Source organism: Morchella sextelata (assembly GCF_020137385.1).
Source record: "Morchella sextelata strain SCLS chromosome Unknown scls_10, whole genome shotgun sequence".
Lineage (NCBI taxonomy): Eukaryota > Fungi > Ascomycota > Pezizomycetes > Pezizales > Morchellaceae > Morchella > Morchella sextelata.
In genome coordinates, this window is record NW_025408625.1 from 24960 (window position 1) to 47286 (window position 22327).

The 22327-nt window shown below is 46.7% G+C and overlaps 3 protein-coding genes across 3 annotated transcripts; 1 reads left to right on the forward strand and 2 right to left on the reverse strand.

Moving 5' to 3' along the window:
- Positions 1 to 2707: 2707 nt before the first annotated feature.
- H6S33_001004 (uncharacterized protein) lies at positions 2708 to 2917 on the reverse strand (the record flags this gene model as incomplete). The annotated part of the gene is made up of 1 exon (XM_044832868.1): positions 2708 to 2917. The coding sequence occupies one exon, from the start codon at positions 2915 to 2917 to the stop codon at positions 2708 to 2710; it is 210 nt and encodes a 69-aa protein (XP_044693971.1).
- A 2606-nt stretch (positions 2918 to 5523) lies between these two features.
- On the reverse strand, positions 5524 to 8656 carry H6S33_001005 (uncharacterized protein; the record flags this gene model as incomplete). The annotated part of the gene is made up of 10 exons (XM_044832879.1): positions 5524 to 6184; positions 6248 to 6540; positions 6616 to 6760; positions 6824 to 7119; positions 7195 to 7360; positions 7424 to 7695; positions 7778 to 7940; positions 8004 to 8272; positions 8326 to 8350; positions 8637 to 8656. 10 exons carry the CDS (start codon positions 8654 to 8656, stop codon positions 5524 to 5526), a joined length of 2310 nt encoding a protein of 769 aa, XP_044693972.1.
- Positions 8657 to 15220: 6564 nt separating this feature from the next.
- Positions 15221 to 16525, forward strand: H6S33_001006 (uncharacterized protein; the record flags this gene model as incomplete). The annotated part of the gene is made up of 3 exons (XM_044832436.1): positions 15221 to 15590; positions 15666 to 15784; positions 15842 to 16525. 3 exons carry the CDS (start codon positions 15221 to 15223, stop codon positions 16523 to 16525), a joined length of 1173 nt encoding a protein of 390 aa, XP_044693973.1.
- Between the last annotated feature and the right edge of the window lie 5802 nt (positions 16526 to 22327).

Here is a 22327-nt window from a genome sequence, read left to right on the forward strand (position 1 = left end):
AGTATCACTACAGAGCTATTTCGATGGGAACTAGAGATTTAAATTCATTTACTTGATATTATTTCCAAAGATTTTGGCATAGATTCATGATCAACTGCGTATGCTACGGGACACAGTTGCTGCTCCCAGCAAAGATACTGAAATCTAGTTATACTTCATAAATTCTAGGAGACACCTTTAGATCACTAAGCTATTTAACAAATGACTTCGTCATTTTTCAAGTCAAGATCAATTCTAAATGAATTTCTAAAAAGACATCGACCAGAATTTAAATAATTGACTATTTAGATAAATGATTCATCCCATCGTAAACGACCAACATGTAACTAATTATTTACCTATATTTAGCTAATTAGTTCAATAATCAATACAACCAAATGACCACCATGTAACTAACTAATTCTACCCCAACACTGAGATTATTTTCGTTATTTTCGTACACCCGCTTGAAAAAGGTGACGAAACAATGACTTGAAATCAAAAACCATACCTTATGGCAAGTCCGGCAAGGGAGGCCATACAGGATGGTGAATACAGTTCAGAGGCCGTAGTATCGATTCTCTTTCTCATGATATAGTTAAAGAACTTCTCGTAATTTTTCGTTTCACTTTTCATTGGGGTTTGGTAGAGGTTGTTTCCTCCCTTTTTTCACACGGGTGTACATTACTACCTATATTATCAACACACGTATTTAACTTTGTAAATATCTTACCATAAGAGGTTGATGCTAAGAAGGGCATAAAAAAGGGACAAAATGAACTTTGTAAACGAATCTTTTGCCTTCTTTACAATCAAGCGTCCCTTGAAAGTGAAGAAAAAGCTTCATTTCCCAGGACTTTCTTCATAGGAAATGCATAAATTTAATGATTTATTTACATCGCTAGGAGAATAAAGAGAAAGAAATAGTCGTCAACTATCTTTACCATGGGGTATACGCATCAGTTGATGCGTTTCATAAGTATTATCCCTTGGACTGTTGAAACTGTCAAATTCTTAGCCCAGGTCTGGGCCGTGCGTGCACTGAGTTGAGTTCATCCGTTCGCGCTTAATGGTTGATGATATGCATAGAGCCAATCATAAATAACTGTTAGATACCTGCTTAGGCTATTATCAGCTCAAAAAGGCAAGCTGCGAAGTTGACGGTTTCATCCGTCCAAGGGGTAGAGGCTCTACCAGCCATGTAAATGAATCATTTGATTCGTTTCCCACGAAGCAGGTTTTGAGAAGCGAATCTTCTGGTTCATTTTCAGGGCACGCGTTTGTCAGAGGCACTCAGATTCATTTGCACCAGGGGGGAAATGCATCATTTTGATGCCTCTCCGCGATGCCTTTCCCAGATAATGCTTTTCCCATGGTGCCAATGCGTTGTCAATTCAATATATTGTCTCGTAGCATAGGTGATAGGATTCAGGTTGAGCAATCACATCAACCAAGGTTCAGTTCGCTGAGAGATCAATCCATTCCAGTGCCATCAATTTCATCCAACGTTTACCATTGCCCGGCTGCCTGGCGTGACTGTTGGCGCCCCTGCTTAATACTAAAGGCATACCAGGTTTGTTTTTTCTTTGGGGGGGCAGCATAAGGGTCCATAGAGGCACTAAATCTCAACTCACCCGGCTCGTCTAACTCAACTGTTATTACCCATAATACCAATTACATCTCAGAACATGCATATTCGGACATCTCTTACCCGCTGCGAGCAACACTCTCATTTTTATGGGTTGAGCCGGTTGCTCTGCAATTTGTGCTTACCAATCTACCCCTATCACTCGAGTGAAAAAAACATATACAAACACATGTTCACGTAGGTACAAGCAAGATGTGATTGTATTCAGAAAGCGAGTAACGCAATGTAGCAGCTATAAGGTGGTCTCAACCCATCCTAGAGGATAGGGAGAAGGCCGATCTCATCCAAGGAACAAACATGATCAGTATAATCAACTTTTCAAGATACTTTATATGGCGCTCACGGGTGTGGGGATTTAAGGTTTTTTCCTTCTACAGGGCAGCTAAATTAACAAAACAAGTATATTCCCAATCGCGTATGAGGTTTGATAATTCATTTTGGACTCACTACGTTGGGGTCGGAGAATCACCTCACCCCCGTGGTTGCTACCCCCGTCAGGGGCAGTCGGCAATCGTTCCGATGTCTTCGTCTGTTTTCAGGCCCTTGTAAATCTACCTTAAGTGGGCATAAACCTGATTCCGTCACGCCCGTCACCCCTCTTTCGGCAGATCTTTCTTACTTGGAGCAAATTTGTTCTCTATTGGTAGTGTGACAGCCCCATTAACACCTAGCCTGTTGAATATCTTCACGCTAATAAGTCGTGAAAACCGGCAACCAGCGAAGACATAACCTGCTCCTTTTTGCCGTCTGGTCTTGGTAGTGTTTTATTGTTTGTTTACCCATTTCCGGGGCTGCAACCTCTTCCGCATGCCTCATTTTTGTTTTGTTTTGTTTTGTTTTCTTTTTTACTACGATGCGGCGGGTTCGGTCCGGAGGATCCTCTCCATCTCCAACATCCTCAAGACACTACGGGCGTTTTAGTCCAGGAAACCGCGGGCATCTGCCTCAGGATCTGCTCTGCGGGCTTTTTGGCCCAGGAAACCGTGGATCTATCTCAAGACACTACTTGATACCTGTACTGCCAGTAGTGGTAGGCACCTTACGTGCGAGCACGTATTGTTCTGAACTTCCCTGCACCCCTCAACCACCTTCCATCTGGAGTACCCCCCTCGCCTCGTATTCTGATGCCTCCAAATCGACGACTACATTCGGTGTGGAGATGTAGTTGGATGTGAGCTTGCGATCTTGAGGTGCGGTGTTTTTGGGCGCGGCCGTGAAGTGGAGTCTTCGTGAAAGGCCTGATTCGGGGGTGAAGCGGTGGTATACGTATGTAACTTGGGGTGCGATCATAAGCGAAGTATTCGGTTGCGAAACAAGAAAAATCTGGTGTGGCTTTACTATCAAATATAATAGATCTCCGATACAAATTAAACATAGTGGGCGCAGCCATGCAGGGCGCGGAGATAGAGATAGAGGGGGGTACATACGGTCTTCGGTTCGACGAGATCTAGTGAGATCTGCAGGAAAAGGAGGTTAAACCCCTCTCGTCGTCGTGCCTTGAACAACCTCCTTCTAAACCACACCATATCCCACTCCTCCCTCCACCTCCAAACCCACCACCTCCTCCCTCCACCTACAAACCAACCTCGACACCGCCCTCGACCCCCCCCCCCCCTCTTTCCTTCTTCATACTCAACACACGCAATCCAAATCCTCCTCTCCTCCTGGGCCACACATGTGACTGAACACCGCAGTAGTGGGAGCCATCAAGGTGGTGGGATCCGACTGAGTGGTGAAGCCAGTCGGTGCTGGGAGCCATGTCGGTAGTGGGGGAGGTGAGTCCGTGGCGAGAGCCTGTGTTAGGAGCCCGCTGGGTGGTGGGAGCCTGCATATATACTCGGCGGCGGAAGCCAGCTCCATGGAAGCCCACTGGAGGCCCTCTTGGTGGTCGAAGCCTGGCTTCCAATTCACATACAAAGCAGAGTCGGCCACCTATATTGCAACTTCAGAGGTGTAACGGTCAGATTGAGAGCCATTTTGGTGTTAGGTGCCTGTTGGATTCCAGACTCCGGGGGGTGTGGTCGGGACGAGTGTTTAGTCAGGTGAGTGAGTGGTGGGAGCTGGCTCGGTGATGGAAGCCATGTCGGTGGTAGAGAAAATGTATGTAGAGAAGTGTAGTAATTAAGCGTGTTATCCCAACTAACTAGAGGGGGGAATACCCCATATTTATACTAAAGAAAGGTAACACAAAACATAGTAAATCATAACCGTATAAGTAATAGAAAGACATGACTAATAAATACCAGAGAGATAATGAGTCAGAACCCATGACTCATAATGACAAATGAGAATCCTCCAATACTATGAAATGTGCTGAGCGTACTATTTCAAGAGGTGGTGGGAGCACTTCGGTTGTGGAAGCCAGCAAGTACAAGTGGGAGACATGTTGGTGATGAAATTCTAAAGCTAGGATACGTACTCGGTGGCGAGAGCCAGCCAGTATTCTCGTTAGTTACAGCAATCTCACCAGTTAAACCCTCTCAATATTCCCGAAGTTGAGAGCCAGCTCGGTGGTGGGAGCCAGCCAATATTCCACATACGATCCTTTTGTTTGTTTTTAACAGAGAGTAAATTAGTTACTTATTGAGGTAATTCACGTTGTTAGTCCTTTGGCCTCTAATGTCACGCTAGGTTGAGCTTCTACTTATTTCTTGGTTTTCAACATGTCTTCCTCTTGTGGCGGCGTTACTAACCGACCTGTAAGCCCTCCGATTCAACACAGCGTACGAATCGGGTACCCCGCTCATCAGGGAAAGACCACGTTGGTTGGAGGTTCATACCGTACCAAACTAGACTCGATTGGACGCAGAACTGGACTGGACTGGACTGGACTGGATAGAGGTTTTGTAAACCGGTTTTCCCTTCCAGAACGGTGGTCTGCTTTCGTAGTAGTTGTCTTACTCCAGGTAAGCAGCCTATCATTAGAACTGAGCCAGTCACTGGGAGAATTGATAAGAGTATCTACAACGAAAGATTTCTATTATGGTACTCCCGACCGAAACTTGATTACTCTAATGTAGAGCAGTTCCGGTGGTCCACTAATCGCTAACGGGTAGCCGCATGCTAGAACGGTTCGTCAAACCAGCTCAAGCCGGTTTTCAACTTTTATAGATGATAAACCGAACTGAATCATCATCAACATTAACCGGTTTAGAACTTATCAGAGCCGGTTCGCGCGTTGGAACGGGTAAACCACTGGAAACCCTGTTGACATATATTTGCCACCACAGGGGGACTAGGGTCTCGGATCTGCAGCGGTGGTCCTTCCAGACAGGTCGTCTCTCTTTTCTCTTTTGTTTAATTCATCCGCCAGGCGGGCCAGAAGATGACTAGTGTGTATGTATGCACAGATATGCTGGCTATTATCAAAGACCACCGAAAGATTCAGATTGGATACTATGCCATCGAAATCTGATACCTGCTTGCTTGTTAAGAACAGTCAGCAATTAGTACGGCATCTAGCAAACAGACATTATAAAATCAAACGGCCAAGGTGGCTTCCTCTGAAATATCCATGTCCGTATCCTACGAATGGGATGCTATATCACAGAGCTACGTATACGATATACCAAGTAGGCCCCTGATGGTTTGGCACTTGACTGATATTCTTTGGTGTATAGGGCTATCTATCTATCTATGTTGAGCTGGCTAGCAAAGCCCATCACGGGTTGAGTCCAAGGAACACCAGCACATGTAATTTCTCCTCAAGTTTTTCAATTGCTAAACAAGCTCGAATCCGCATCTCTTGCTTACACTACAGGCATCATCGGACTGCAAGAAGACATGATTCATCCACACCAAACGGAAAACAAACATAACCAGTCAGTAGCCATTGGCGGAAACTCGGATTCAAGTCCCGCGAAAAGTGTAAGCGTGGCTCCCAAGACCAATCCACTCTATCCCGCAAGAATCGCAACCACCCTAGCCACCTGAGCCCCCACAATATTCGTAGCAATCCTAACCTCGAAAACCCTCTGAGCCGCACGAGCCACTGCAGCCGTCGCAGCCGTCGCAGCCGCATCATTCGGATCACCCGCAACCGCTGCAGCCACCGCAGTCATCGCAGCCCCCGAAGCATCGATAGCCTCTTCAACAGCCGTAGCCATTTCAACCACCGCATTCGTCGCAGCAGCCTGATTCGCAAGCACCGCAGCCACCCAAAGTGCCGCACCCCACGCAGCATTGAGAGTCGCCAAAGCCCTGGCAGCCACCACGTCCACCGCAGCCGTCGCAGCCGTCCCAGCCGCATCATTCGGATCACCCGCAACCGCCAGAGCCACTGCAGCCACCGCAGCGACCGCAGCCCCCCTAGCCTCCGCAGCTTCCGCAACCGCCGCAGTCATCGCAGCCTGCGCAGCCTGCCGAGCCTCCTCCGGCGTGGGTGGCGGCGGCGGGTCCGAAATGTCCCATTTGGCCCGGACAAGATGTGGGCTATCCATATTCTGGATTAGCGCGGCCTCGACTTCCATGATGTCTCCAGCAGCCTCGGAGAGGTGGGGTAAATAACGGCCAGCTAGGTAGAGTGTAGGGTCTGCCACGCTTTGAAGTAGGGATTTGCTAAACGATCAGGAAAGGCGGGTCAGCAAATAACTAGCTATAAAATTTGGCAAAGCTACATACCCTTCAAATGGAACTATCCTCCAGCGCTGGCGTCCCACCCCGGCTTGCTGATGCGCAGGAAGAGAAAGGATGATACGGGACCCATTCCCACCGGTCTGGCTACCTTGGACTACGTCAAGGGTGACGATATTGGGGAGCGATCCATCTAATCTGATGCGGTACACTCCCGCTTCATTATCTACATGCTCAAAGATGCAGTTCTGTGCGACGCTACGTTTAACCAAGACCTGCATTTCTCCGCTGGCCATGTTAAAGGGTCTAGGTAAGAACGAAACGTGACGCAGGCCTCCATTCTACGAAAAGCGTTAGTTAATTGTGTTTGGGAGATTATAACACTCAAGGAAGGCTTGTGAATCTCACACACGCACCTGCGCGTCCTCAACAATGTTCCATTTGGCCGGGACACTCTTGGTCCGGACACACATTTGGCCTGAATGAGGGGGGAGGTCGGGACTAGTTTCTTCACCACCGAGGTAGACTTGAGGGTCTGCCACGCTTTGAAGTTGGAACTGCCTAAACGGTTAGGGAAGGCGGGTTAGTAAATAGCTAACTATAAAGGTTGGCAAAGCAACATACCCATCAATTGGAACCATCCTCCAGCGCTGGGCTGTCTCCTCTAGGGGAGTCGGTGCCCCTCCGGCAGTCACAAGGATGACACCGGGCCCCACAGCCATGTTGTCGCCGATCATATTAACGCGCACAGCTAAGTTCAAGTTCTCTGCAATATTCCGGATGCGGAACTGCCCCGCCTCATTGGGAACTTGCTCAAAGTTCCAGCCCTGTGTGGCGTTACAGTTAAGGACCACGCTGGGTTCGTTAGCGACCATGTTAAAGGGTCTAGGTACGAACGAAACGTGAAATAGGCCTCCATTCTAGGGAAAGCATTAGTTAAATGTGTTTGAGAGATTATAAGACTCAAGAAGGGCTTATGAATTTGGCACACGCACCAGCGGGTCCTCGACAATGTTCCATTTGGCCAGGGCACGGTCTGGGTTAAACATAACATTCGAGATTCTCATAGCTTCGATATACACCGCGTCGAAACGAAGCTGGAGAACATTATAAGCAGCTAGGTAGACGTCAGGGTCTACCATGCTTCGAAGAAGGAATTGGCTTAACGGTTAGGGAAGGCGGGTTAGTAAATAACTAACTATAAAATTTCGCAAAGCAACATACCCATCAATTGGAACCCTCTCCCAGGACTGGGCGGCGAGCTCTTGGGGAGTGGGTTCCTCCCCGGCAGCGACAAGGCTGACACCGGGCCCCACAACCGTCTCCCCGTCGACCGTGTCAACGGTCACCGCTACGTTCTCTCCATTATTCCGGATGTGGAACACTTGCGCTGCACCGGGAACTTGCACAAATTCCCAGCCCTGTCCGGCCGCACGGTTCATCATCACGTCTTCCCCGTTTCTGACCATGTTATACTGTCTAAGTCGCAGCGAAACCTGAGATAGGCGAAAAGCGTTAGTGAAATGTGTTTGAGAGATTATAAGACTCAAAGAAGGCTTATGAATCTCGCACACGCACCTGTGTGCCCTCAATGTTCCATTTGGCCCGGGAGGGAATTGGGCTATCCATCATACCCGAGAATTTGATGACTCGGATACTCATTTTGCCTCGGGCAATTTCCATAGATTCATCACCAACTAGGTAGACTTCAGGGACTGCCACGCTCTCAAATAGGAATTTGCTAAACGGTTAGGGAAGGCGGGTTAGTAAATAGCTAAATATAAAATTTGGCAAAGCTACGTACCCATCGTCGGTTGGAACCATCCTCCAGCGCTGGGTTGCCTCCTCTGCAAGAGGGACAAGGATGACATTGGGCTCCACAACTGTGTTAACTCGCACCGCTAAGTTCAAGTTATCTCCGATGCTCCGGATGCGGAACTGCTCCGCCTCATTGGGAACTTGCTCAATGTTCCAGCCCTGTATGGCGTCACAGTCAAGGATCAGGCGGCGTTCGTTGATGACCAGGTTAAAGCGGGTCCCAGGTTGAAGCGAAACGCGGCGTTCGCCTTCCATCTAGAAGCATTAGTTAAATGTGTTTTGAGAGATTACCGCTCTCGGGGACCTACCTTAAACGTTATATATAATAGCCGCCTGGAGGAATAATTCTTGGTTGAACTGCGCCTACTACTCGCTGCTTATTGGAAAGATATACTCAAGGAAGGCTTAGGAGTTTCGCACTTTTGTAAATTGTTGAAGAGTGAAGTTGATTGTTGAAGAGTGAAGTTGGCTGTTGAGTCTGCGTGACGAGAGGTAGGAAGGCACGGTGATGTTCTACCTTAAATAGTTTTTTTCCTCTGGTCGAATTGATAAGGCGTGCGGGTCCCAGTTTACTTGATCAATCGATCCCCCCACCCCTCCACCTCAGTCGCGGGTGGACCTCTCAAAACTCCAGCACATTTCGGCACACCACTGGTTTTTCTTTTTCTTTTATGCAAGAGTGCTACATTCAGGTAAGAAAGAACCTACCATAAGCTCAGAACTCACCAGATAGCCTCCTGCTATTTGTCGTCAAATCGACTATCTCGCCAAATATGAATTGTATGTCTGGGTCAAAGAAAGGTTGGTAGAATCAATATTAACCAACTTCTGCATATGCGCACGCGGAGCCTTCTTCCAAATTGTCCGGACATACCACTCACACACGCGGAGCTAGAACCCAGATTTAACCAGAAATACAGGATCTCTTGTTTTACTTAGCAGTTATCCGCTCATTTGCACATTACATTAATTCTAATGAACTTTGTAGTTACTACCCCACCCGTGATTCAGGCTGGGGTTTGGCTCCCTTCACAGACAACTCATCCCACTCATTTACACCGCTGGTATTCGTTAAAGTGCGATAAAAGACTATTTTGCGTTGGTTTGCGGACACTAGTCCCGTATATATTGTACTGTCGCCCTTCCCTTTGCCATGACGTAGTTCAGTGAGGGTCAGCTGCATCCATCATCGCCCTATTCCCTAGGCTGAAGCTAGAATTGAAGGGGTCTGTGTGCATCGAGGATCTATCATAAAATGAACATATAGTTGGGCGAGACGGAGAATACTGAGGCGATTAACGACGAACCGGATTCGAATCAAAACCTCAGAAACAATTTTCGTCATAGCCTCCCTTCGTCCTGCCCAATCCTCTACCGCTCTAGTTCAATGGATGGTGGATAGAAATCAGACGACAGATGCAGCGGACCAGAAAGAGATCTCTACTTCCTTCTACACTTGATCTACAGAAATCAACCTGAGCCGGTCGTCATCACCTGGATGTTGAAGAAGCAAAATCTCTCTCATGCGCTAACAGGCCTACGAGGAAATGATGAGCCAAAGTAGAGAACCAATCTGTGAAGTTTATGGGCTTGCTGATTATTTTAGAGACTGATAATGCAGCAAAGAGGTGCCTATCCCTTGGACTGCTGAGACATGCAGATTCGCTACCTTCCGTTCTTAGGAGGTATATGCGGTGGGTCAGTGACTTTACCTCCGTGGCTCTCTTATGGCGAAGTCACTGAGCCACTGCCTCTACCTCCCATATCAGGAAGGTAGCGAATCTTCATGTCTCAGCAGTCCAAGGGATACCTACCCAGTCGTTTTCTATGGTATCTATGCACTCGAGAGATTTAGCAAATGTCTTGAGCGTCCGGGTGATACCCACGTATTAAGTTAGCCCTTATTTGCCAAGTACACAGGATTGAAAAGATTAAGACTCGTCCTATCCACCGTTTCACCTCAAGGTGAATCCTTGCCCTCTCGCATGTCTTACACATGACAGTCCCTTTGCCCAGATGACTTTAGCTGTAAACCACACTAAACCGACCGGCGCCGATCCTCCCACAACCAATTGATCATACAGGGGGAATTTGGAGCCAGCACTTTCTGCGCAGAGGGCGAAATGTAATATCTCCACTTAGTTAAAGGTTAATTCTGGGGTAGAAAGGAGTGTATAACCTGCACGAAGACGTGAAGTTTGATGCCTCCAATTCGCCTTGGTGTGGACCGAGCACATACGAATACAGTAATAGTGGATTTCTCGAGATATAACGGCCTTGCCCATACAAAGAGCTTTGCATATAGTGTATTGAGTGCCAACTGACCAGGGTTTCCAGTGGTTTTCCGGTTATATGGTTCAAACCGGTTTAACTGCACCGTTTAACTTAACAGTTGGTGCAGTGTTCATCGTTCTCATTACATTGTTTGAACGGTTTAGGAATCTGCCAAACCGGTTATACAGTCGGTATAAACAGTTTGTATAACTCATGTTCATGACTTCGAACACCCCAGTTCCTGCGGACGAACATCTCAGTTCCAAAGCTCGAACACCCTGTTTGAGAACGTGGGGAGCTATTTTTAGGACTGTTCTCATGGTGAGTATGCCAAGACATAAAACCGTGGTATTGATCTGCGCCTTGCATATCAGATCTGTCAAACTTGAGCTGAAACTCGTCCTCGATCCTCGTAATTGACGCTCCCGAGAATGGCTGATATTGCATATCATACAAAAAGGTGCATCGGACTTTTACACTTGACGCAACAGCAGTCGTGTTCAAATAAAGTGTTTTTGCGCAGCTAGTACCAGACAGGAAACATGTTGAGGGGCCGATCTCTTCGCGCTACAACACCTTGCATATTAGAATTGACCGACCTCAGCTGAAATTCGTTCTCGATCCTCGTAGTTGGCGATCCCGGGGCATGACTGATATTGTATACCATACAAAAGAGTGCGTCGGACCTTTATATTCTAGACCTATGCAATAGCGGTCATGTTGAAATAAGGTATTTTAGCGAACCAACTACATACCCCACACCAGCAGCATGTTGACGGGCCAATCTGGCGCGCTAGTGCACCGATCTGCGCCCTGCATATCAAACTTCAGCTGAAATCCGTCCTCGATCCTGGTAAACGTTCCTAACACGACCGCTATTGCAAGCCATACAACTAAGTATACCTATGAGGAGCAGTAGACCCTTTGCGCTGGGGAATCCGAAGCATTGTTTGACAGGCTTGGCTTTGATTAGCCAAGGAATTATAGATCCACCCTTGCATTGACTCCCTAGAGTACGTTGGCAATCGCCTGATTAGACTTCCATTGCTTGTATCCTTTGTACAATACCACTCATGAGGAGACACTTGCGCACGCGGGTCACTCGCACAGCACCTGAATTGGTTAACGTTGATTGGTTGCAATGATTGAATTTGTTGTAATGCGCTGCTGACCCCTCCCGCGCTAATGCCTACGAGCCTGCTGCCCGGCCGCACTACGCCCGCTGCACTGCCGCACTATCCCTGCCGCCCTGATAGTGAGTGATCTAATACTAATATCATGACATAAATTTCTTTTCGAAGATAATCTATGCTTCCACATACACAACTCGTGTACTTTCAGGAGTTTTTAGGATAGACTTATCTTGCAATTGGTAGAATGATTATTATCGGTATATTATCTGCTGTATATATGTTTTTTCTTTTTTTTCAAAAAGAAATGGATACAATTTGACCCTCTGTAAGTAATACGTTATCTTTCCTGTTCGTGTACCGCATTGACGTACGTTTACAGGTAAAATTGTGGCTAGGCCGTCCGATGACTTAATAACCACCACTGTACTCCTGCTCAACCTCTACGAGTAGATCTGCGATATGGCTCAAGAACCGGCGGGGGGGCACGTGTGTAAACAAAAAAATATCTGGCAATTAAAAAAGCGGAAGAAGATGTAGCCCGCGGTTTAGTATCGCTGTGGCGAAGTGTGGCTGGCTTCCGCGCGAACCCCATCCCCCCCCCCCCCCGCGGGCCTTGAGATTGTCTGCTGAAAGTTTACACCCACCATCGATTCTCGAGCCGTACATCAGGCGCTTGTCCGAAACGTATGAAACCCCCGATCATAAAGGTGACAGCAATTGGCATCGCTAATAACTTTCTAACCAAGCAAGATATCAAGAATCCGTCTATAGAAAGCCCGCTCCTCTATCTTCTAGATGTTCTTTAGCCGGGACTATTTTATCTATGTTTTTTAGGAGTTATTAGAGCTTGAAAACGGGCGTTTTTGTAAGAAGCGCTAAAACTTGAAGTGGAACTGTATTATACCTATTTATACCCTCACCTGGCCCAGTTTATGGCTGGAAATCAATAAATTTAATTTATTTGATTGGTCCAAAAACACCCTGGGTGGCTAAACCTGTTCCAACTGCAATAGTGACATGTCACCTTTAAAGATAGGGCGCACCATACCTGTACTCAAGCAGCGTGAGCCCACAGCAAAGTCCCACGCATGTGAAAGCTCAAAGCGGCAGCCAAAAATGCTCATTGGTGCTTGGATACATGTAGGAATGGTACAAACTGATCAAGAACGCAACACAACCCCGTATTCAACATGATAGTGATAGTAACATCTTTTGTAGAGTACATTTGTCAATTATCCGTGGTTGTAATAGAAAGGTATGTTTCACAAGAGCGAGAACAGTAAATGCAACGGATTCATACATGTGGTCTCCGAACTCGCCTGATGTCAAACTCTCGAGCTGTGGGTTGTAGAGAAGATCATCGATGGAGGGATCAGGCGTTTAAGAAAAGGAATATACATGCTTCAGGGGATTTTACCAGGGCCTCCACGGATTTGATCTTTATCCAAACACGAGCAGTGAAATTACAGCCTCCGCGGCTGGTTACCCTCCATATACCAGTTCGCCAATGCTAGACACTGGAACACTGCGGACAATGAGGAAATGTGATAGCCCACTGCTGTGGTATGGTTCCGGAGGTGTTGAACTTGGCTGGTCCTCTGGAAGGGACGGCGAGGATATCGTCTTGGCGCGAGGGCTAGGTTTCTGTTTTCACAATAACGTGTCCGTCCCCTGCCCCCCGTAGTACCGCTTCTCGCCACAAGATCCTTTCAGCCCGGCTATGTAGACAACCCCCTTCAAGCCAAAACCCGCCTTTCCTCCGAGCTCGAACTTTGCTATACCCCAATCCTTCCGGGGTCTATACCCAACGCGTAGGTCGTGTGGCATAGTCCATGTATGAAGATCTTAAATGTTTTCAAAAATCGTTTCGAGCGCAAAGTAGTGGTCTCGGACCCAAACCCCCACGGCCGCAACAGATCCCTTGAACAGGTATATAGATAGATAGATACACGTATGTATGTAGCTTCCGAATTGGGCTAGGTCTACATACGACCAATATGAGATAACCTAAAAACATGAACCACTTCCGACCTCAGGAGACGATGTGAAGATTCTACAAGTCCAAAAGTAGAGGAAATCTATTGCCGGAATACCTCACAATCCCAGGCTAGATAACGGTAACGGTAACGGTGACATCTTATGTGTGATATACCGCCAGCCCCGAGTCTTGATTAAAGAGTCAGTTTTGGTGAGTGGGAGTTGGAGGAAAGGTTCTGGCACTGTAAGGCGGGGCGCTGTTCTCGTGATGGATGAACGGTATCAAGACTAGAATCAATAGGACCTAATCGAGAGACAGAAGACTGATGGATTAGGAGGCTATTCCTCGGTAACTATCTATCTATATTGTGGTGACCCATCGGGACACAGTATAGGTCCCACATGGTGACACGAGTCCATAATTCTATCTAAGCGCTCACTAGCGCGACAGCACCCAGCGAGTCGACAATATTACGAAAGCGGCGTTCCAGATTTACGTAGTGTTTGGGGAAATGCCAAGGCTAAGCGATAATTCTGTAACTTTTAAACGATTTAATATTGTGGACCGGATTCCACTCGCTTGACGGCCGATGATACCACTAAGTCGAGCCAGAACCGTCTCCTATTTATACATGTTGGAACCTATGCCAAGGCCCACTTCCTAATGCTAAAACATGACGATAATAGAATAACACCATCAACCTGAAGATAACCCCAATAGAAAAGCGCCCCTGTCTAGTCCCGTTCTCCTTCCGAATTCCGACACGTAACCTTGAATCCTTGCAAATGCTAGTAGCCGAGCTGTATCATACTATTGTCCTAGACCTACTACCCAATATCTTTCTATGCTTGTCCTCTCCTTACCCTACCATACTCGCATCACAACCCATCACTCATTTTCTTCACTGTGATTCCTCTTTCCACAGCGTTCCGTAATTTCTACAACATTTAGTACTGTTACCTTTACGGTAAATCATTTCGCCTCATCTTATTATTTGTTTGCATGCTTTATGCGTATTCCGGGATCAACCTGTTTTGAGAGCATAGCACATGTAATGAGAACATGTGTACATATTTCCAAAGCCCACGGCAAGACCTACATCGCAAGACTATTACGGCCGATATGGGACTACCAGCGATATAGGAACATTCCATCGTGGCCAGACAGTATTGGAACCTGCCAAGGGCTCTTTACTGTACTGGACATTCCCACTTCAACTAGACGTTGTGGGGAATAGAGAAATCTTTAGGCTGAGTTGACGGGGTTTTATAGATTCATTCGTTAATACACTTGGTTACAGGGAGTTGGATTAGTCAGAAAGATTCTATTGAATTCTATCGGGTTCTGTCGGTCGTAAGGGTATAAGTCACTTTGGATTTGTTAACGCTGGGATTTCCTTGGGTATATTAGGAGGTTTTCATCCTTGTATTTGTTCTCTTTCTCTTCTCTCTTTTGATACGCAATGTCTTCTGTACCTACGCTATCTATTACTATACAATATCATCACCTCTTCTTTACTCAAGAAGAACACTGCGCTGCTGCTCCTCTTGTCCCGTTGGCCCTTACCAACACTGGAGTTCCTCAAGACCCCAATTGCAGGTTCCCCCACTGACCCCTACTACCTCCTTCGTACCCTGCGGAATACTCACTACTCACCCCATTGAGATATTTATCCGAGAAACTCTCGACCGCCACTCCAAAGCCAAGTGGTATACCAAACTCGACCTTCGACAAGAGTATAATCAGATCTGAATGTATGAGGGTAAGGAAAGGAAAACAGCCTTTCGTACGAGTTATGGGCATTTAGAATACACGGTAATGCCTTTTAACCTCACCAATACACCAACCATCTTCCAACACTTTATCAATGATTCCGTCCGTGACTACCTCGACATATTCTGTACAGCCTACCTTGACAATATTCTCATCTATAGCGACACTGTCGAGGAACATCAGGTACATGTCGAAAAAGTCCTGGAAGCCCTACAAAGAAATGCAGTGTTGCTGAAACCAGAGAAATGCGAGCTTGATACACAAAGTACCACCTACCTCGACCTCATCATCGAACCCAATAGCATTAAAATGGATCCAAGGAAAGTGGGTTCAGTGAGGAACTGGACCATCCCCAAAACAATCAAGAATGTGCAAGCATTCCTGGCGTTCACCAACTTTTACCGCCGATTCATACGTGGGTTCTCAGAACTGGCTTCTCCCCTTACCAAACTGACACGCAAGGACATATCGTTTGAATAGATACTCGAAGCCCAAGCTGCCTTCAACGTCCTGAAGGAAGTCTTTACAACCGCTCCCATCCTCACCCATTTCGACCTTGAGAAGGAAATTACTGTAGAAACAGATGCATTTGACTACGTCTCTGCCAGTGTACTCTCCCAATACCATGATAATGGTACCCTTTGATCCGTCGCATACTTCTCAAAGAAGCGCTCCCCCACCGAATGCAACTACGAGATTTATGACAAAGAATTAATGGCGATCATTCGATCCTCTGAAGAATGGCGACCGGACCTTAAAACGGCTGCATACCCAATCACCGTCATATCCGATCATAAAAATCTCGAATACTTTATGAGTACTAAACAACTCAACCGGAGACAAGCACGCTGGGTGGAATACCTCTCACTGTTCAATTTTGTCATCAAGTACCGACCAGGGAAACAAGGAGGAAAACTGGACGCATCGATAAGGAGATCAGGAAATCTCCCTGAAGAGGGGGATGAAAGGCAATTACAGCAGAGTCAAGTCGTATTGAAAAAGGAGAATTTTGAAGCAAAGCTAAGTTTGTTGACGGGTTCTTTCTCAAACAAACCCGCTGAAAAGAACGCCTCACTGAATAGACTATTCGATGAGAGATATAACACTGACCCGTTTCCACAAAAGATACTGGACATGCGGAACAAAGGTGAACAACAATCAAAGATATATCACTCACCGAGTGTACCAAGGTTGAAGGCCGATTGCTCTAACGAGGTAGCATATATGTACCTGACTATGACCCTCTCAAACTACGGATCCTCAAACTATAGCATGACGCTCTCTCCATCGGAGGCCCTGGACATGAAAAAACATTTGAACTCATCAGTCGTGACTACTACTGGCCCCTGATACGGAATCTTATTGCCCGCAATGTTCGAACTGCTATACCTGTCAACGAAGTAAACTCAATATCCATGGAAAACTCGGTCTACTTCGACCTTTACCGATCCCTGAACAACCATGGCAAGAGGTATCAATGGACTTCATTACTGACCTACCAGACAGCAAAGGGTACGACGCAATCATAGTAATTGTTGATGGATCAACAAAGAAGTGACATCTCATACCCTGCAATACGACCGTCAACTCCGAAGATTTCACCCAGTTATACTTGCGAAATGTATGGAAACTCCAAGGTCTACCACACATCTCACCTCTGACTGCGGCACGCAATTTATAGTCAAAGTCTGAAAAGCTCTTTGTAAACATTTCGGCATCGAAGCAAGAATGTCCACCGCCTTCCAAACGGAGACCGATGGCCAAACTGAAAGACTGAACGCCGTAATGGAAGAAAACCTTAGTAGATACGTCTCGTACCAACAGGATGATTGGGTAAAATGGCTCCCTATGGCAGAATTCTCCATCAACAATAAGGTTTCCGCATCTACCAAAGCCACACCATTCTTCGCGAACTATAGCTTCCACCGCCGGTTTACAGTGATAATTAAGCTGCTTGACAGGATCCCACCAATCCTCAACGCTAAGGGCTTCACTTCGAATATGAAAGAGCTCCACGAATACCTATATTCCAATATCTGCATGGCACAAGACCAACAAGACCAAGTGTTAATGCCAAACGAACGCTTGCCCTACGCTACGATGTCGGTGATATGGTGTTTGTTTCAGCAAAAAACATCCGAACTGCCCGTGACTCTCAAAAATTACACTGGAAGAAGCTGGGACTGTTCCCTTTCAAAGAGATTATATCGCCATATGCGTACCGAATCGAGCTGCCTAGGAGCATGAAAATGCACCCACTCTTCCATGTATCGCTGCTAGACTCCGCTGCAAATGATTCCATCCCTGGGCAAATCCTAACACCACCACCACCTATCATCTTTGAACAGGAAGAGGAGTACGCGGTCGAAGAAATCCTCGACTCACAGGAAACAAAAAATAAGAGCCTGCAATATCTTGTTAAATGGACAGGCTACACCGACTGTAACGGGGGTCCTTTCTAGTAGAAATAGAATCGGATAGAATAGAGACGGCCGTGCAAGATAGACAATCAGGTTGCAGATTATTCAAAGATACTATCGCTAGAACTCAATAATCTTTAAGGGCTCTGCTACCGATAAGAACTTGGTTTTTCTTTCTAATGAAGACTGGAGAGAATCCGACTGAAGGGCGGGAATGAACCTGAGTACTTATACTCCGAAGGCCTCTATTCTCTGCTCCTAACTCCTTACTAAGTTCCGGTGAAGCCTTTCCTCGGTGCCGGAAACAATACCACCACTACCCCGCTTTTCTCTAAGCGTCAGCAGGTGTTTCCGATACCCAAGGCAACCACCCTTAGTCAAAGCCTTTGTAACACCTGCAGCCTTGGTTGCCACACAACCGAGGGCCTGCATGAATGAGCTGCCACTCAGGTGTAAGCTTAATCATTGCTGTAGAGCTTTCACTTATTGTAGACTTCCCTAGCATAGTTCCTGCCCTTCGGCGGACTCATAATGCTTAAGAGGATACAGAGGATCACCGGGCAATCAGAGCTTCACTCTGGCCGGTCTTCTCGTCACTGGCGAGGCATAGACTCGTCAGTCATTGCTCCCATGAATAGATCCCCTTCCTAGCGCCCGGAATGTAGTTACTCTAACAGCTGGTAGTTAACCACACTGCCAGTACTTGCATATCATCGTGCAACTGGCTTCTAACAATAACTCTCAGCATGTAACCGGGCCCTGTGTGTACTCATACACCAGACAGTTGAAATGGCTCCGTTACACCACTCCCCTCTTCCAGGATCTTGGTCTCCGAGATCTATAACTAATCTATTACCATCTATTCTATGTGACAAGAAATTCCGTAATATGCAAGGAATGAAAACCTAAAGAAAAACTACACCCCAACAATCCGCTTGTCCTTGGGTTTCTTAGGATACCTCATATGGAAATCCCGAAGGGCTTTTTCAGCACTCTTCTTGAGATGCTCCCAAGGTTCCCATGTAGCATCTTCATTCTCATAACCTTCCCACAGCACTAGATATTCCACTCGTCTCCCTTTCTTATTGACCCGGCTATCAGCTAACTCTCGGACAACCCAGTTCTGTTCTCCTTCAATCTCCTCGCGTTCCGGTGGCGGAACTCTTCTCTCAGGATCTACCGGTGCTCTGTAAGGTTCCATAAGAGAGATATGAAAGACCGGGTGGATTCCCATTTGAGGGGGAAGAGAGAGCTTGTAGGCACGGGTACCAATAGCTTCTAAGACCTTAAAAGGTCCCATCTTCTTCTGATCCAGTTTTCCCAAAGGCCGCTTTGTTTGCACATTGCGCCGGTCCAACATTACTTCATCTCCGGGCTTGATTTCAGGTGGTGCCAGGGCATGAGCATCATACCACCGGGCCATCCTTAATCTAGCTTTACCCAAGCTGGCGTTCATAGCCTGCCAGATAGATTCCCATTGAGAAATCATGACCTCGCTTGCTGGATTGTTCCATTCTACTCCTTCCTTTGGGGCCGGCCAGTTGGTCCTGGGTTCATAACCATAGTTGGCATAAAAAGCCGATACTTTGGTAGACTCAGAGACCGCCGAGTTATATGCATACTCTGCCAAAGGCAAGAGTTCTACCCAGTCATCGTGTTGATATGAACAATAACTTCGCAAGTAATGTTCCAGGGTCTGGTTAACTCTTTCTGTTTGACCATCTGTTTGAGGGTGAAAGGATGTGGACATCTTCAGCTTCACATTGAGGAGGCTCATGAGAGATTGCCAAAAGTGAGAGATGAACCTACTGTCTCTGTCCGAGACTATGTCATCAGGTAAACCATGGAGTCTCCAAACTTCCTTGAAGAACAACTTAGCCAAATCTTCCGTTTTATTGAGGGTAGGGAGAGGGATGTAGTGTGCCATCTTCGAAAAACGGTCCACTATTACCCAGATTTTTGTAAACCCACTAGATTCCGGTAATCCCACAATGAAGTCCATAGAGATGGAAGTCCATGGCCGATAGGGTATCTCCAACGGTTGGAGCATACCAAACTTCTTGTGTCTTGAGGTCTTATTCCTCTGGCAGCTGTCGCAGCTCCGGATATATTCCTCAACATCCCTATCCATTTTGGGCCAAAAGAAGTTTTTTTTCACCCGCTCTAGTGTCTTGAATTGGCCAAAATGACCAGCCACCTTAGAGTCATGGGTGTCGGACAGTATTTCCATCTGAAGCTTCTTGTCTTTGGGTATATACCATCTATTCTTGTAGAAGATGAGACCGTTCTTGACCGACAAGTTCTGGTCCAAATTTGGTTTCCTTTCAACCAGGGAGCGGTGCAGTTCCTGCCAGAAACTATCCTCTTTAGCAGCCGCATATAGGCGCTCTAAGAATGTATTCTGCAATTGATTCACCCTGACAGCCGCTAGCTTTGCAGGATCCAAAACCAATTGACCTGGCCTAAAAAAGATCTGTGGCTCCAGCTGCAGAGTTTCACCTCCCTCTCCAAGGCGGTGGTCCCAGCGCCTAGATAGCACATCAGTCTTGCCATTCTTTTCTCCCGGTCTGTAGACAACTTTAAAATTATAGCCTGCGAGGTCCTCAGACTATCTAGCTTGCCGCCTAGTGAGAACCTTGGTAGAATTAAAATACTCCAAGTTCTTGTGGTCTGTAAAAACCGTGATCTCCTGCTCGCAAGATTTGAGCATGTGTTCCCATTCCCGGAAAGAGGCTACAATAGCTCCCATTTCCTTATCATGAATGTCATAGTTGATCTCAGCAGGGGAGAACTTCTTAGAATAGAATGCCACCGAATGTAGCTTTCCATCGTCCCCATACTGAGAGAGCACCGCTCCTTTGGCAAAATCACTGGCATCAGTCTCGACCACCGTTCTCCTACTAGGGTCAAAATGAAGAAGAATTGGGGCGCTTGTGAACAGCCTCTTGAGTTCTTCAAAGGCCTGCTCATGTGCTGCCGTCCAATACCATTTCTTGTCTTTTTGCAAGAGGTCAGTTAATGGCTTGCAAACCTTACTGAAGCCTTCAATGAAGCGGCGATAGAAGTTTGCAAATCCGAGGAATGCCTGTACTGCCTTGATATTCTCAGAGACCGGCCATTCCTTAACTGCCTCCACCTTGTCTTCTGACATAGATACTTCTTTTTCCGAGATATGATAGCCTAGGTACTCTACTTCTCGGACATGGAAGGATGTCTTGCTGATCGAGGCACAGAGCTTAGCTTCTCTAAGCTTCTGTAGTACCTTCTTGACCAGTAGCTCATGCTCTTTCTCAGTTTCCGAGTAGATGAGGATGTCATCAATATAGACAACCACTCCTTCATCCAGTAGTTCCTTTAGCACATCATTGATCATTGCCTGGAAGGCGGAGGGAGCATTGCATAGACCAAACGGCATCACATTATACTGATACAGTCCATAGCGGGTTCTCAAAGCGGTCTTCCACTCATCACCTTCGGCTATTCTGATCAAATTGAAGCCGTTCTTCAGGTCTATCTTTGTGAAGATCTTGGCCTTGAACAACCTATCTCTGAGCTCACTCATGATAGGCAGCGGGTACTTGTCCTTGACAGTGACCTTGTTCAAACCTCTGTAATCCACACAAATCCGCAATGTACCATGCTTCTTAGGAATGAACAATATGGGCGCCGCAGCAGGGCTATTAGATCTAGAGATCTTTCCTGAAGCCAATTCCTTGTTCAGGTACTCTCGGAGGGCCTTCAATTCTGGAGCGGAACATGGGTACAGCGGGCCAAATGGGGGAGCGGTACCAGGCAAGAGTTTGATCTTCAAATCATTATGGGAATGCGGCGGCATTTCCCCAATCTTCTCTTGACTGAACACATCAGCCCATTCCCGGTATAGGTGGTGTATTTTCTCAGCAATATCACCTCCGTCCTCATCATGCCATACTGAAGCAACCAATTGATAGACTGTCTCTTCTTCTTCCAACATCTGGTATGGAGAGATCAGTTCGATCTTGGTGGCCACTGGGAGACAATTCTGCTTGCAGTAGTCACTCCTCCAGCTCATGGTGTTGAGTTCTCAATTGATGTCTGGGTTATGCTTCCTGGCCCAACTAATTGGCAGGTAACCGGTCATTCCTTCTTCCAGTGTAGCCACCTCCCATCGGAGTGTCTCCTTATGATCTCCCATAGTCATGCGGACCGGGTGAGTGTAATACTCGCCTCCTCCCATCATGACATCTCCTTGAGCATCAAACATTGTCAGAGGATGATCCCGCCGCACTAAGGGAATTCCATGTTTTCTGACAAAACTCTGGTTGAGGATAGCTCCTGTACAACCGGTGTCAAACAGGAAAGAGCCTTGGGTGCCTTCATCCTTTCCTTTGACCGTCCATGACAGTCCTGCCTTCAGTATAGGTCTTTTTCCATGTACTGGTAAGGAGGGAAGCCTCTGTTCCAACCTTCTCTGCTTAACAGCGGGTTCTGAACTCGTTTCTCTTTGTCTTTTCAACATAGCTAATAGCTTCGGGCACTACTAAGATCAAAGATCCTTTGGTTCTATTCCCAAGCGATTATATAGCAGGTATGATGTGTAGTAGTTTTTAGGTAGCGGTTTGGAAGTGTCTTTGTAGCAAATGTAACTTTGGTAGAGCACTGACAGGCCAGCTGTTTCGGGTCTTAAACCCATCCTCAGAGTGCTTGGAGCAATCAAATAGGCAGAAACTCAATCATAATTTATTCAAGAGAA